The 17,278-nt window shown below is 35.2% G+C and overlaps 1 protein-coding gene and 1 long non-coding RNA gene across 3 annotated transcripts in view; one reads left to right on the top strand and one right to left on the bottom strand.

The window, feature by feature from the left end:
• LOC115878772 (NADH dehydrogenase [ubiquinone] 1 alpha subcomplex subunit 10, mitochondrial) overlaps nucleotides 1–14,677 on the top strand; it is a 32,298-nt gene extending 17,621 nt beyond the window's left edge. The window contains exons 6-8 of one of the 2 annotated variants that reach the window (XM_030895381.1): nucleotides 12,148–12,262; nucleotides 14,401–14,510; nucleotides 14,567–14,677. In XM_030895381.1, the coding sequence (XP_030751241.1) occupies nucleotides 12,148–12,262; nucleotides 14,401–14,510; nucleotides 14,567–14,573 (232 nt within the window). In that variant the 3' untranslated portion in view covers nucleotides 14,574–14,677. Of the gene's footprint in view, nucleotides 1–12,147; nucleotides 12,263–14,400; nucleotides 14,521–14,566 lie in introns of those variants that run through there. The other variant, XM_030895374.1, reaches the window with a different exon arrangement.
• Nucleotides 2,488–2,962, bottom strand: LOC115878786. The gene is made up of 2 exons (XR_004049605.1): nucleotides 2,627–2,962; nucleotides 2,488–2,562 (listed from the first exon to the last, which is right to left on the bottom strand). It is a non-coding gene; the product is annotated as an uncharacterized LOC115878786 (long non-coding RNA).
• Nucleotides 14,678–17,278: the final 2,601 nt, after the last annotated feature.

Raw genomic sequence — 17,278 nt, 5'->3', positions numbered from 1 at the left:
ACTCTTCAAACACGTTAAAGATATGTAGGTGGCGCCCTCTACAACTAGTAGTCATATTGACATCAAAATCAAATTTCTCATATCAAAAAACTCCCAGACACCAAACTTCATTCAAATATTGACGTTATTTTAGAAATTATTTGGAAAAAATGGAAATAAAAATGAAACTTCTACACTCTGTATCTCAGAAAATAAGCATCTTAGGACATACATAAGAACTATTTTACTTATTTTTATGAGCCGAATATGATGCCGAAGTTTCCGGAATACAGTTCGGACCACCCTGTATATCAGACAAATGTTAACTTACTAGATGAGTACTGAGGAGTTGATTCTTGGACCATACTGAATAAAAAGATCTCCTTGTGTCAGTGTTTCTGATTTACTTGTGTCAGTGTTTCATATAGGAATATACCGGATCGGGTACTTTGCCGACCCGACACAAACAAAAAGTCGGGCTGCCAGCCGGACAGAACGCCGGGTCTCCGGCCGGCGCCGGCGCAGGTCCTATGTTGGGTCAAATCCGTAGTATTCCAATATTTATAAATCTGTCTGCAGTGCAGCGAATTACTGTCTCTTTTCTTGGTTTTATAGTTCTAGGGAAATATTTAGCATCTATTCTAAAAGCTTCAGGTTTCGGGTTATCTCCATAGGTTTTAGCAAGAAACTTTTTCCTTGCTTTGAAGCAAGAAATATTTTCGCCTAAATTAGAACAAAATATTTATAAAAACATGATCGCTAACAATAAAAACGAGACATGGGATAGGAAATGTAATGAAGTTGATTGCTACATAGGTGGAACGAGGTCGTCTGAAGCCTGGAATCTGATCCGAACGTTAAGAAAACAAACATCTCACAACGCAAATATACAGCCAATACCTGTAGAACAATGGAAAGAACACTACGCAAAAAAGCTAAAAGAAGTTAGAGAAAGATATATTTTATACACCCCTAAACGTTGCACCATACAAGGAGAATACATAACCATCGACGAATATGACATACGAAAAGCATTAAAATCCATGAAAAATAAAAAAGCGTCAGGACCAGAAGGACTACCAGCAGAACTATTAAAAAACCGGTCATAAAAATAATTAATACTACACCTGAAAGAACTAATGACAAGGCACAGCTTACAGAATAATATAGCTTGGACACTCGCCAATTTTTCCCACGCTCGAATTTAAAACGCCCCGATCCAACGATGCTTAACTGAATTAAGCCAGCGACAGTCAGCCTCATTCAGTCCATATTCAGTCGATGCATAACCTCCACCGGTGACGTGTAGGGCCGTATTACGGAAGATTTTAATTCGATTTTTTCTTATATTTAACCATAGGTATTTGTGCTTTTATTTCAATTTTATTTTTATTGTTGGAATGGGAAAAGGTTTTCCGGGATGTGCGGCTGCTGGTTACACAAATAATTATGGAAATAATTCAAAATATAGTCTGTTTAATTTTCAATTCAATTCAAAATTAATGTTCAATTCAAAAGTATTCACACTTTAGAGCTTTTCAAAACGATAAAGACCACTTATTTGGAGGCTTGCTAATGCCAAGTGACCATTTTTTATTTAGTGTCCTCATTGGAGGCTATTTTTTATAAGCTTTGTATGTAACTATCTATGTATGTATGTATGTTTTTGCGGGGCAAATCTTGTAAGCTAAATTAGAACCACTTCCTTTTATTGTAGGAGATTGAAATTTGGCATGTAGGTTCAGACCCGATGACAATACATTTTTTGCAAGGCATGACCCGAATTTTTGACAGCTGTCAAAATGGCGGCATTTTTGAGGTTTTTGATTTTTTAAAATTCTATTTATGAATGGATCGGGGTAAAATTATATATATATATTTCAATTCGGGAACTTAGGCACTTTCGTCATCTTTTTCGGCGCCATATTGGTTTTCACGTATTTCCTGAGTTGATCCATAGATGTAAACATTTAAGGTGCTATCGCTATTAGTAGGGAGCTATTGTATTCATGTTAGCGTTACACCGTTAACGTTAAATTTGGCTTTTGCACTATATCTACAATGTAAGCTGTAAATATTTATTTTAGTTTATAAATAAAAAATATTATTAATTTTATGAAAAGAACTACAAATTTATTCTGAAAAAGTTTTCTAGAACCACAAGAAAAGTATTAATAAGTTAATAGTTAATAATAATAGAAATGATTAAAACTCATGTTCATCATTGTTCTTTACAATCATTCTACTAAAAATTTATTCTATGTCTAAAAATTAGATTCTACTAAAATTTGAAACACTACATATTAAAATTATGTTTACTGTATTTAGATAAAGTGTAGTGAAGATAAAAGCTAAGATCAAAAAATAGATGTGTATTATGTGAATTTATTGTAGCCTACCTGCAGCATACATTGAATAAATACGTGTTCTAATTGTATGTTCATGTATCTTATAAGCAGGAATTCCACGGGACAAAGCAATTCTGTGACTTGTTGCTGCTTTTTGTTCTTCATCTTTCACGATTCCTCTAGAACTGATTCTTTGCACAGTCGTGCGTGAAATTCCTAAAGCCTCCGATGCTCTCTATAAAACACGTGAATATTTTCGATTTAGTTAAAAAATATTTACTTGATAGTTGTCCAATTACATCGTAAACAGCCGACACAGGCAAAAGGGGTTTTCCAGCATTTTTTTCGAGTTTGAAATACTGGATAACTTTTAATATGAGCCGTTGTTCGTTTTCACTAAAACGGGACGGCATTTTAAACACAAATTAATTCACAAATAACTCAGTAAACACAGAAAAACTCCCACAAAAATATCAAAAAGTGATAAAAATCCTCTTTGAAAAATTTACAAGAAACTATCGGAGCCGTTAAAATTTAACGACAACTTTGACAGTCGGCGTTCCGTATTGTTCAATTTCGGCGGGTAATACAAACACGATGTTTGTCCTTTTCTATTCGTGCTTATCGGACAAGGACATAAATATTTTATCCGTAATAATAGTGATCAGCATGTGATCAGTATATAAAAAGAATAAAATAATCGTACGATGTAATCAATATAATGGACTTACGTTTTTGACACAAAATTTCCATTTCATGTGATAAACATGGATAAGAGAGAGAATGACAATCTGTGACGAAAGTTCCAAACCTCACGAATTGAACAGTAGGTATATTGTGGGTATATACATATGAAAAAAATATATGGACGGCCATCTTGAAAAAATTACAGTTTAATGACATGTCAAAATTTCAAAGTCAACCGATTTTTATAAAAATTGATATATAGGATGGCCATGGGCTAAAATGAAAGAAAAAAAATTTGAGCTGTCAAATATGACAGCTGTCAAAAAAATTTCAAAGTTGTCCGATTTTGATAAAAATTGATATATAGGACGGCCATGGGCGAAAATGAAAGAAAAAAATTTTGAGCTGTCAAATTTGACAGCTGTCAAAAAAATTTCAAAGTTGTCCGATTTGGATAAAAATCGATGATGGCCATGGGCTAAAATGAAAGAAAAAATTTTGAGCTGTCAAACTTGACAGCTGTCAAAAAGATTTCAAATTTGTCCGGTTTTTGATTTTTTAAAATTCTATTTATGAATGGATCGGGGTAAAATTATATATACAGGTATATTGTGGGTATATACATATGAAAAAAATATATGGACGGCCATCTTGAAAAAATGACAGTTTATATAGAACTTTGACATGTCAAAATTTCAAAGTCAACCGATTTTCATAAAAATTGATATATAGGATGGCCATGGGCTAAAATGAAAGAAAAAAATTTTGAGCTGTCAAATTTGACAGCTGTCAAAAAAATTTCGAAGTTGTCCGATTTTGATAAAAATTGATATAAAGGACGGCCATGGGCGAAAATGAAAGAAAAAAATTTTGAGCTGTCAAATTTGACAGCTGTCAAAAAAATTTCAAAGTTGTCCGATTTGGATAAAAATCGATGATGGCCATGGGCTAAAATGAAAGAAAAAAATGTTGAGCTGTCAAACTTGACAGCTGTCAAAAAAAATTTCAAATTTGTCCGATTTTGATAAAAATCGATATATTGGATGCCCCCTACCCCATAGTCGGTTTTCATTTTATTTGTCTCACATTTGAACTGTCAAATTTGACAGCTGTCGTTTTTTAAGTTCTCCTTTTTAATGAAAATCGATATACATATTATTAGGATGCCCATAGAAAGTTATTTAAGAAAAAAATTGAGTTTAAATGTGTGGCACTGAGAAACCAGCATAACTAAAAAGTAGAAAATAAATTTTACAAAAAAAAACTTTTTAAAAACAAGTTTTTATTTAAATTTAAATACACTAAAAAGAATAAAATAAACTTTTTCTTTAAAACTTTTATTATGAACTTATAACGCCATTACACAATTTTAATATTATATAAAAGCTTGTCGCGAGATTTCTCTACATCGATAAACAAGTAAATTATCTAAAACTTGTGTCTACCCTGTCTCATTTTCAAAGTTTGTGTTATGATAGACCACTAGACCAGGAATTACAAGATAAAGTTGTCGTACCAGATTTTTATGAGTGCAACTGTACACTCAAATCTCGCGGCAAGCTTTTATATATTAATATTAAAATTGTGTAATGACGTTATAAGTTCATAATAAAAGTTTTAAAGAAAAAGTTTATTTTATTCTTTTTAGTGTATTTAAATAAAAACTTGTTTTTAAATAGTTTTTTTATAAAATTTATCAGAACAATTTTGAAGAACTTTCCTTAAATGAAAATATATTATGTAAATTCGTTAAATTATTTCAGACAATTAAATTCAACCATCCTTGTCAAAATTTTCCTATAATGTATTTTTTGTTAAAATTATACGCAAAAGTTAATTTATTAATACCTTAAAGAATATTAATAAGAACTTAAATGTAGCAAACAAAAACCGAAAGCTTCTAATTTTTTTAGAATTTTAGAATTTAGAATGAGTGGGAGGGGGGTTAATTACTTCGACCTTACAGATCCATTGTGTCCCCCTTTCTTGAATCATAACTCATCATACAGTCCCAGGGCTTTGACAAAAGCCAGTATCTGGGACGGTTTTATAGAGGGTAGTTCTCCATCTCCAATATCAGTCGTACCAAAATTCATGGCACGAATGGTTGTCATCTCGGCGCACTCAGTGATGAGGTGTACTGGTGTTTCCCCATCTTCCCCACAGAATCTGCATTCGCCGTTTCTTCTTAGTTTCAATCTACTGAGGTGTTCGTTGAGGAGACAGTGTCCTGTTAAAAACCCCGTGACAATCCGAAGATTGTTCTTACTCAGACCCAGGAAGATCTGTGATTTTTCTTCATCATAAGCCCTCAGAAACTTCTTCGAGTGTCTTAGACCATTGGAAAATTTCCATTCCAGGTTGCGGATGGAATCTTCCAAGTTCTTGAGTTCCGCCTTGAGTTGGTTACCACTTGGAAAGCAGAACGGTTCTGGTTCAGTTAGTGGAGTGTTCGCTGCTTTCCTAGCTAGATTATTTGCTTTTTCATTGCCTTCTATCCCTTGGTGAGCAGGCACCCAGTGTAGGAGGACTTTGTTTTCTTTGCCTAATTTATTCAGCTTCTCTATGCATTCTTTGACCAATTTCGAATTGATTGATACTGAGTTGATCGCCTTTAACGCTGCTTGACTATCAGACAAGATGGTATTTTTGTTTCCGATAGTTCCTATCTAAGATAAGTTGTACGCATCTCTCGATAGCGTAGATTTCTGCCTGTAGGATACTAGGGTAAGTGCCCATTGGTTCGGAGTAATTAGCTCTCGGCCCAAACACTCCGATCCCTGTTCCCGTATTGGTTTTGGAAGCATCAGTATACCAAGTTATGGTATGGTCTTTTAACTGCTGGGCAAGCGTTTCGCTCTTCCAATCCTTATTGCTCAATACGACAGTGACATGTTTGTCAAAGTTGTACGTTCTTGGCATATCGTCCACTGGGAGTTGCAGGAGTGGTATTTCCTTTTTGAGGGTGTTCCAAGCCCCTGATCTGACAATTCTCCCAGTACTAATTCCGTTAGTGACCATTCTAATCATTGTCGCATTGTCATATCTACCAATGACAATGTGCAGTGGTGTTAGATCTAGAATGACCTCCATTGCTGCTGTTGGACAGGTTCTCATGGCTCCTGTGATGCAAACACATGCTAGTCTCTGGACTTTGCATAGGTTTAGCCTTGCCGTTCGTTGCTCTAGTTTTGTGTACCAGGCAACTGCTCCATAAGTAATCATGGGTCTTACTATCATGGTATACATCCAGCGCAAAATGTTAGGGGAGCAGCCCCATCTATTTCCGGCCAGTCTTCTGCATATCATGAGAGCCTTTATGGCTTTGCTGGTAGTGTTCTTAATATGCCTGTTCCACAGGAGTTTACTGTCCAGGGTCATTCCCAGGTATTTAACTTCCTGTGTTGGCAGTATTTCCTTTCCATCTAGTTGGATTCTTTTCAAGTTTTTCAGACTTCGCCTTCTGGTGAATGGCACTATCGCGGTTTTGTCTGAGTTGATACTCAGCCCGACAGTCCTACACCATCTTTCAGTGATACGGAGTCCTCTTTGGATAATATCGTAGAAGAACAGGCAGGGTCCGTACGGGACGATCGTGTATGGACCATATATTCACTCTGGTCCATATAAATAAAAAAAAAGTGGCAACCGATAGAGATGTACATCTCTGCTCTTGTACTGCTCTTTGTTGACCTTACAAAAACGTATGACACCGTTCCGATCCAAAATCTCTGGAAAGTCCTCGAAAGATTCTCTATAAACAACATAGCGATAGAAGCAGTTAAACAGATATAATAATGAGGCAACATCAAGAATAAAACTTGGTACGACGCTATCTGTAAGTTTTCCTGTAACTAAGGGCCTACGACAAGGTTGCTGCCTATCCCCGATGTTATTCAACATCTATCTGAACGAAGCCCTAGAAAAATGGAGAAGATCGTGCAGAGGAATGGGACCACTTAACGACGTACCACTTAACGACGAAACAACTTTATACAACCCTCACTTTGCAGATGATAAAGTGGTAAGTGGCCCAGGATAAGGAGGACCTAGAGTATCCTTCAGGCAGAAATTTGCGCTATCGAAAGATGCGTACAATTTATCTTGGATAGGAACTATCGAAAACAGGAAATTGCCATCCTATCCGATAGTCAAGCAGCACTTAACGCGATCAACTCAGTAACCATCAATTCGAAGTTGGTCAAAGAATGCCTAGAGAAGCTCAACAAATTAGGCAAAGAAAATAAAGTCCTCCTACTCTGGGTGCCTGCTCACCAAGGGATAGAAGGCAATGAAAAAGCAAATGATCTAGCTAGGAAAGGAGCGAACACTCCAAAAAACTGGACCAGAACCGTTCTGTTTTCCAAACGGGAACCAACTGAAAGCGGAACTGAAGAATCTGGAAGACTCCATCCGTAACTTGGAATGGGTGTCCTCCAACGGTCTAAGACACTCGAAAAAGTTCCTTAGAACTTATGACCGAGAAAAATCAAAAGTTTTCCTTGATTTAAGTAAAAACAATCTTCGGATTGTCACGGGGTTTCTAACAGGACACTGTCTCCTCAACGAACACCTCAGTGGGCTGAAACTGAGAAACAACGGCGAATGCAGATTTTGTGGGGAAAATGGGGAAACACCAGAACACCTTATCACTGAGTGCGCCGAGACGACGACCATTCGTGCCATGAACCTTGACGTCTGATGTCGAGGATGGAGAGCTGGCCTCTGTGGAGCCGTCTCAGATACTGGCTTTTCTTAAAACCCTGAGACTGTATGATGAGTTATAACTCGTTATAACTCAAGAAAGGGGAACACACAATAGATCTATAAGGTCGCGGTGATTAACTCCCCTTCTAAACATTCTACATTCTACAAGGAGGACCTACAATTTATGACAACAAGGCTTTTGAACGAGTATGAAAGTGGGGGTTGTTGGTAAATACGTAAATTTATGTATAGGCCAAGCAGCAGAAACCCTACATCTGGATAGAAATATAGAGATAGGTGCATGCAGTAAATACACCTACCTTGGAACTCAGATAGACTATAACTGGGCGAACAGAGAGCGAGATCGAGGAAAGAATACTGAAAAGTAAAAAAGTCATTGTGCCTAAACTCAGTATTATGGCCCAACCACATCTCATATGAGAAAAAACATACTATTTATGATTCCATCTTTAAAAGTATAGTTTTATATGGATGTGAAGCGTGGCAGCTCACTAATAGAATGACACAAAGACTATTAGCACTCGAGATGGACTTCTGGCGAAGATCTGCGGGAATATCAAGAAGGGAAATTGTACCGAACGAAAAGATCAGGGAAAGTTTGCATGTCCAGCAAACGATAATTCATGAAATACAGAGAAGACAGTTGGTATGGTATGGGCATGTAGAAAGAATGAGTGAGGACCGAATACCAAAGAAAGTCTTGAAATGGAAAACATGGCTCGGTTAATGCCCTCAATCCAGGTAACTTTAGGTCTTCCTTTCTTTCTTCTTTCCGCTGGTGTCCATTTTAGGATTTGTTTTCGTAGACGTTCGTCAGCCATTCTCTCTACATGTCCATACCATATTAGTTGGCGTTGTTCGATTTCATCGAGGATAGTTTTCTTTACGCTCATAATCTCTCTAATTCTCTCGTTTGTTATTCGTTCTATTCTCGACTTTCCGGCAGATCTGCGCCAAAAATCCATTTCAAAAGCCAGTAGTTTACGCTCTAAAGTTTTATTTATTTGCCAGGTTTCACATACAACACTTTTAAATATTGCATTGTATTAAAGGTGTTTTCTTTCGATAGAGATGTTTGTTGACCATAATAGTGAGTTTAGGCACCCTGTAACTCTTTTCCCTTTAATTATTCGCTCCAATATTTCTTCTTCAGTTCGTCCACTTTGGCTGATCTTTGTTCCGAGGTAGGTATAATCTGAACAATATTGTACTATGCAGCTGCCGTCCGCTTCCAAATCTGTTCCCTCTCCACCGATAAACATGTATTTAGTTTTACTGCAATTAACAGTTAATCCCCACTCTGCGTATTCTTAAAAGTTTCCTCGCCATGAATTCAAGGTCTTCCCTATCTTGGGCCACTGTCACTTGGTCATCTGCAAAATGAAGAGTATATAGGTAGGTGTCATTTTTAGTTCTATTCCCATTCCACTGCAGGATCTTCTCCATTTCTTTAAGGCTTCATTGAGGTAGATTTTGAAGAGAGTTGGCGATAGACAACATCCCCGACGAAGGCCTTTGGTCACATAAAAGGTTTCTGATATGTTACTGCCGATCTTTATTCTGGAAAATGCTTGGTGGTATAGCAGTTTGATGGCTTTGGTCGCTGTATTGTTAATTGGAGAGTTCTCCAGCACTTGCCACAGTTTTTGGATTGGCACTGTATCATATGTTTTTGAAAGGCCAACAAAAAGCAGATGAGCCTCTCTATTCCTTGCTACCTTCTTTTCGTTAAGTTGGATTAGACTAAATATATGATCTATGCACGATCGACCAGCTCTAAACCCTGCTTGCTCTTCAATTTCTTGTGGACCATATTCTGTTTCTACGATGTTTCTAAGCAGTTTTTTCCGTATACTCTGCTCATTGTGCTGGTTACGGATATACATCTATAGTTTGAGCATTCGTCACGTCTTCCTTTTTTGTGAATTGGCGTTATCTAGCCTTCCTTCCATATAGTTGGTACAGGATCTCCATTATTTAGGAGTCTGTTAAATAGTTCTCGAAGAAAGAAATTTAGTTTTTCAGTACCGTTCTTCCACATTTCCGCAGGTATTCCTTCCGGTCCAGCTGCTCTCCTATTTTTCATTGAACTAACAGCTTTCCATATCATCTCCCTTGTAACGTCGATATAGTGGCCTTGTACGTTGTATCGTCTTGGTGAGCTGACGAGGTACTCTTGTCGATCTTCGGTAAGCTGCGTTTGGTAATGAGATCTCCACTTTTCGATTGGGATTGGTTGTAAGTTGATCTTGTTTGTGGTGTCTGATCTTAGTGATTTTATGAATTTCCATGCTTCTGATGATTTAGTACCCCCCACGTGTGTACAGTTCAGTGCATTTCCTGTCCCATGTGTCGTTTTTGTTTTTGTTGGTCATGTTTTTGAATTTTGATTGTTCATTTCTGTAGTTGTTTTTATCTTGTGGATCTTTAGAATTTAGCCATTTGTTGAAAGCTTTTTGTTTTATTTGTTTTTGCTCCTCTACTGTGTTATCCCATGTAACATTGTTGTTTCGTTTGTTCACGTATTTCGGCTTAATTCCTAGAGCTTCTTGTGCAGCGGAGTGCGCCCTGATAGCAATTCATCCGTGCGCCCTGATAGCAATTCAGTTTGAAGTTTGTTATCTAATCGAGTCTTAAATAAATGTTTTGTACTAGGTTCGTGAAGTCCTTCTATATTGTAAGATGTTTGTCCTATTGTTGAGATGTTTGTTGTGTCTGTTTCGTTTTCTTTTATCTTAAAAGGAATTTGTATTTTTGCGCCTAAGAAAAACTGATCAGATCCGCATTCTATTCCTCTGTATACCCTAGTGTCTTGAACTTTTAAAAAGGATCTCTGTTTAACAATTATATAGTCTATAATTGATTGTAGCTGTCTCGTTTCTTGATGCCAAGTATTTGTGGATGTCTTTATGTTGAAAAAATCCGTTCAGAATTTTTTGTTTATGTTGTTCGCATAGCTCGATCAGTCTTTGTCCGTGGTTATTAAGAGTATTTTCACCGTGCCTTCCGACTATATTACTGTTCGTGTTTGATCCTACTCTAGCATTTAGGTCGCCCATCACTATTGTTTCTCTCTGGTTTCCTGCTCTTGAAATAGTTTCATTTAGTTGGTCGTAGGCATCCTTAGTCAGTTGTGTAGCATCATCATTTGGGCCATAAGCGGCGACTATTACAATTGCAACAACTTTAAGGGACATAAAGAGCTATTACTACTGGTTTCTCGTTCAAAATATTCTAATAAGGTTGCGATGAACTGACTAGCAACGCCTATTGAGCTATCATATACACTTCGCACTAAAAGAGGTTCTAAAAGACAAAGTTCGACCGCAGGGTTTGTTAATAAAAAATGTTAAGCCTAAAGTATCACAACACAATTCATTTAAACCAAAAACTGTAATACAAAACGAAAGTCATCGAAAGTGTCATAACGAATGACAATGGCAGGTGTCAGGAAATAAATAAATGTGGCAACTTGACATTTTTTACAGTAGAGCTACCACCTGAATCCCCAGCGGGAAATTCAAATTCCAGTTAGTCAGCCCGGCGCCGAATATGTTCATGGTTGGCAATAATGAATTTAAAAATTGTACCCTCGATTACGTAACTAAAAGTTTAATTGGTATCGCTGCTTGAAATGTAGAAAGCATTCAAAATTTCTGTAATGGGTCGTGGTCAAAAATATTGTTACACTTTATATACCTACATTAAGAAATAAAAATACATATCATCCAATATATAACATCTAATAAGTTAGTAAACATTTTGTGCAGGTAAAACAACGTCATTTGGCAAAATTGACTTGATTAAAATATGTTAAAATTAATAGTTTAGTATGGAAAAAAGTGAAAAGTTTATAGAGTAGAAATAGCGTGGTTCATACTTGCATTAAAAAAAATATTACGCGGCGTCTAAGGGGGTTAATCCGACAAAAATTATCATCGATCGTCATTATATGGCTACATATGATTTTTGGATCGATCGTGCAGTGTCCCAAGTAGCATTTTTAGACACAAAATCGGAACAAAATTCCGCCGAGAAACATTGCGAAACAGTTTCGTCACATTTTTGATACATATGTTTCTTAACAGAAATCGCTTTTTGTTTCGAAACATTTTACCAAAATATGGTTTCTCTATTATAAGCCATAAAGATCTTAGTGTCACAAATTTTTCGAAAGTTTTAAGAAACAGATGTGGTTCACATTTACAAAGATTTCGTACCCGTTTTGTGCCTGAAAGTTTCCATAATTTATTTGATATTCTGTCAAATATGAGAACATAACGTTACTTTATTGTTTGGATTTTGTCCTGCAGTTTTTGGATTCTTCAAGTTTTTATAGTATCTACTATAATTAAAATACAATTATTAGTGTCATTAAACAGTATCTACATTTTGTGATTTGTAGTTATGCAAGCCAGAAGCACGAAATACTAGCTTATTTGAATATCCCTTGCTATGAGGTCCCCGAGTTACTTGTGGATCCTGAAGAAGCTGATGATTACCATAAAATTATGAATTCGGTATGTATTATGGGGACACCATGGCTGAGCTTCTTAAAAGATTGACAGTGAAAGATCTGCAATATCTAGAATAACTAAAATCTGATAATTACTATCTGGATTAGAATTTTAATTTTTTGCATAATTCTTCATACTGAATATAAAATCATTTGACAAAAAAGGACTTTCAATGTTGTCAAATAACGACATACACAATATGATCGAAAAAAAAACGGCGTCAGCGATGGCTTTGAAATGAAGATCGCATTTTATGTGTAAAATTATATGGGGAATGTCATCGATTGTCATTTCCATTTGTGACACCTCCTTGGATGTACTGGGTGGCCAACTAAGAATGGATGCCACCTGTATTTTAGAAACTACTTACAAATTTTCCATTGATTTCAATAGCAATATACAGGATGGTCCGAACTGTATTCCGGAAGCTTCGGCAGCATATTCTGCAGATAAAAATAAGTAAAAACGTTCATATAAATTTATGTTCTAAAATGCTTAGTTTCGGATATACAGGGTGTAGAAATTTCATTTTTATTTCGATTTTTTGCAAATAATTTATGAAGTAACGTAAATATTTGGATGAAAAATGGTGTCTGGGAGTTTTTTGACATGAGAAATTTGATTTTGATGTCAATATGAGTTCTACTTGTAGAGAGCGGTATTTACATATTTTTTAAATGGTTTGAAAGTAATAACTTTTCGTCCGTACCTACTGACGTCCGTCTACTGAGTAAAAAAAATACATTTACGACATTTTTGACGTAAAAAAGGTCTCTTGGGAAAAATCGCTACGAGTAATGGTTCTCGAGATATTTGGAATTGAAATTATATCCTTGACATAAATTAGTTATTAGACTGAAGTCATAAATTTGAAATGTTTTTCTGCCAAAAGTTTAACAGAAACTGGTTTGTCATCATTTCTTCTCAGAAAAATTTATTATTAATTTAAAAAAATAAAAATTTACCGAATTTATTATTTCATTCAAATAACTATCTACCCAACATGTTTATTTTTTGTCAATAATGACACGGATTGACTATTTCCATTCTAAATATCTTGAGAACGGTTACTCGTAGTGATTTTTACCAAGAGACATTTTTTACGTAAAAACTCACGGAAATGTATATTTTTTCACTCAGTACTTTTATACAGGTACTGACGAAAAGTTATTACTCTTCAAAACAGTTAAAACACATGTAGGTGGCGCCCCCTACAAATGAGAGTCATATTGACATCAAAAACTTCCAGACACCAATTTTTATCCAAATATTGACGTTACTTCAGAAATGATTTGAAAAAAATCGAAATAAAAATGAAATTTCTACACCCTGTATTTCCGAAACTAAACATTTTAGGGCATACATTTATACGAACTTTTTTACTTATTTTTATCTGCAGAATATGTTGCCGAAGTTTCCGGAATACAGTTCGAACCATCTTGTATATTGCTATTGAAATCAATGGAAAATTTGTAATTTTTTGGTATAGCATATTTTTTTCTATCTCATAAAATAAAATGGTGGAGTCAGATTAAACTTGGTTTGATTAAATTAAGAATAACTCAATTATTGAATTAAACAAATTAGAGCTCATTTAAAAGAGCTTTTCTTATTTAATAATCTATTATATGTATAAACTTTGTATCTATATTTTTTGCCCTGGTGGCTATAGGGCGCTGTTTGGCACAACAAAAAAACATTATAGGCTGGAGCGGCAGATGTAAACTAGGTCACCGGATTTAATATACCTGGATTTTTATTTGTGGGGTCGAATCACGAACGAACATAGATAAATAACAACTTAATGACATTAAAATAACCTCTCTTAAACGATTTGCTTATCTCTAACGACTTCTCTTGAACGATTTGCTTATCAATTTTTTTTCCTAAAGTTATACGATAAGTAGTTTCTCAGATATAGCCGGCGTCCATTTTTAATTGCTCACCCGGTACAATTTTAGTGACAGTTACATCCATTTCCATGAAATACTTAAAATATTTAATTTTTCTCGTGAGGCATTTGAATTTTACAAATATTTGATCTAAAATACTGCAGTTATCTAGACTTTTAATGAAAGATCAGTCAGGGTTATGCTGTTATATTAATGTATATTATATATTTTAAACCAACTGGTTTTAAGGCTCCTGGAGAACAATATTTGCCTGGATTTAACGCTAGCATGGGCGATAAAAATATACTATTTAAGACTAAAGCTCCCATTAGAGAAACATTACCTTTGAGGGAAAGGCGGTATGTATGAATAGTAAATTATTTGTATGTATTTAATGCTTGTCTATTTTTTGCAGGATTTAAACCTTAAATAGTGCGGATTAGATATTATAATATTTAATACTTTTCTCACAAATGTATTACTACTTTTGTAAATAATATATAAATAAAGTTGATTTCCTTACCTACATAGCCACTTTATTGTATAGTGACTATTGTTACAAAGATTGCTTGAGTGCGCTAGGAATGCTTAACTCAATAATTAGATTTTTTACTCTGATATGTGTGGATATTGTTTTCATCAAAAACTTGTTATACCGTGCTGGCAACTGTTACTTTTGGGTCGGTATTTCCATGTGTGGAAGTAAATCGCATAGGGACCTTATTAAGTCGGAGTGAGAGAAATTCGAAGCTGTGCTGTTGCGGCGTTGCCGGTATGTCCCTATCAAGTAAAGTAAAATCACGATCACAAACCGCTTATTTTATTAAGACTTTTTATTCGAAAAGATAACTAGATAAAATCAATTGTTTCTGAGCATCTGAAATGGAATTATAAGGATATCGTCAGTAATCGCGATAATTTGAAAACTCAACTTTTTAACACATAACATGCCGTAACTTAAGAACCACTTTAGAAACTTTCTTTATTTTGAAGATCGGATCTTTTACAATATGTTTTAATAAGAAAAATTCGACAAGGTTACTCTTTTCCATTCAAAAATTTTAAATAACCCATCCATTTACTTTTAGTGCATAGCAACTTTCAGCAATCGTGTAACTTTTTTATTTATAAAGATTTTCACATACTGTCTGCGAAGAAAATATAGCAGAAATATTAAGAAAGTTTTTGAAAAAAACTACAATCAATAATTATTTCTAATAGATTTCGAGATATTGATTTTTAAATTCAGAGTTCTAATAGCGCAATCACTGTCGAATACTAATTCAATTCCACTTATTTTTACCAAAAATGCAAGTGTTTCTAACTTGAACTGAAAATTTTTTAAGCTATAGGAAAAATTACAACGACTAATAAATAAACAAATAAAATATCACGAGACGTAATTAAATCGTGAAGCTGAACGCATGATGTACACCTTTCCAAGTACTGACAGACGTACTGATTGGGTCGACCAGTCAACTGCGACAAATCTGCTATATCCCCTTCCATGTCTCTTAGCAATGTGTACAGTTCCTCGGTTTATTTCATACGTTTGGCAACGTGTTTACTGTTCTCTCTTTGTTCAGTACATTATAAACGCATTGTACTCTTCTTACATACGGAAATTTCGACCCAAGACTAACCTTTGCCAGCCCTTAGTATGGATACAGGGTATCATGTAATAGTGGCCTATAACAATGTTCTTATTTTAAATACAAACTCTATTTGTTATTTAATTTTTGGAATCTTCAGGAAATTCTAGACATATTTTATGTATAGGCTGGCCCAATAATAATAGAGAACGTCCACTGTAATGCAAAACCTGTTTAGTACTTATGGTAAAACTACTTACAGATAAATATGGACCAATAGAAATTACTGTAAATTATATTTATGTTCAAACATTGGTCGATCGACAGTATTATTTTTCTCATTCAAATTTTCTTTCTTATTTCTTCATAATTGAAGAATTTTGCAAATACAAGTACTGTCCCGAATTCTGGAACTTAGAAAAACGCTAAGCACTAGACGTTCAGCGCATATGACGTAAATTTTCGATTAGCTCGCACTTAACTGCCGATTTAGGTATTCTGATTTGATGTGCTTAGCGTCTTTATCGATTGCGCTTAACGATTCATAAACGGCTTCATTGGCGTAACTAGCAATTCATCCGGGGGGGGGGGGCGTGGACTTGAGCCGAGGGGAGGCCTAGGTCTTTTGTTCTTTAAAAAATTAAGAATAATATTAAAAACACATTTTTTGAATAAAACGAATGTATTTCTCTATCAATACATTTCATAGACTTGGTTATCAAACCGTGTTCCTGTAGATTACTTAAATACCTACAAATTTTCTAAAAAAATAAAAATTAACACATTTTTTGAACACAACAAATAATTTTAACTAAACTAAACTAGAAAACGTCATTTTTACTACATCACAAGCAAATAAAAGTTAATACGTAGCCAAGAGTCATAATTTCCCTGGGGGTGCCCAGCAGTACCCGGGAGGGGGGGCACCCTCTGGCACCATTGTAGTTACGCCTGATGAATGAATGAATGGCTACCTTAAAGGCGCGTTTACACGAGTTAAGTGAATTAAGTGAATTGATCAAGTCGCTTGTATTCTTGAAAGCATATTCCGAGTTTACACATTTCATGTCAAAAAGCTTATGTTAGTTGATATTTTGACATTTTTTTTTTCGTTTTATCCACATTTGACTATTAGCTACCTGAGAAATTGCGATGCTGCCAGTACGCGCTTAACGCGTATCCAAAAAATGATTTGCATCGCACGGAGAATACGAAAATCAACTGCTTAGCGTTTTGCTAAACGGATACTTTTGCTTGCCACTTTGAAAGCGTCACGTTTATATGCCGAAGTTTCAGAATTCGGACCCTGTATTCTTTCATAGAAATCATCTCTACAGATGCAACACTCTGCATATTATTAGCCGACCATACCAATAGGTATGGTAGGGTATTAGGATGGGCAAAAAAGATTTTTTTTTAATTTCACTCAAAATGAGTCATTTGGGTCATAAATGACCTAAATACAAAATATTTTCATGGTGTCTGTCTGTCTGTCCGTCTGTAACACGGTAACTCAAAAACCGCTTAACCGATTT

Source organism: Sitophilus oryzae, unplaced genomic scaffold (genome assembly GCF_002938485.1).
Source record: "Sitophilus oryzae breed Bouriz unplaced genomic scaffold, Soryzae_2.0 scaffold_1063_pilon_pilon, whole genome shotgun sequence".
NCBI lineage: Eukaryota > Metazoa > Arthropoda > Insecta > Coleoptera > Curculionidae > Sitophilus > Sitophilus oryzae.
This window is presented reverse-complemented; position numbering and strand designations above follow the sequence as displayed.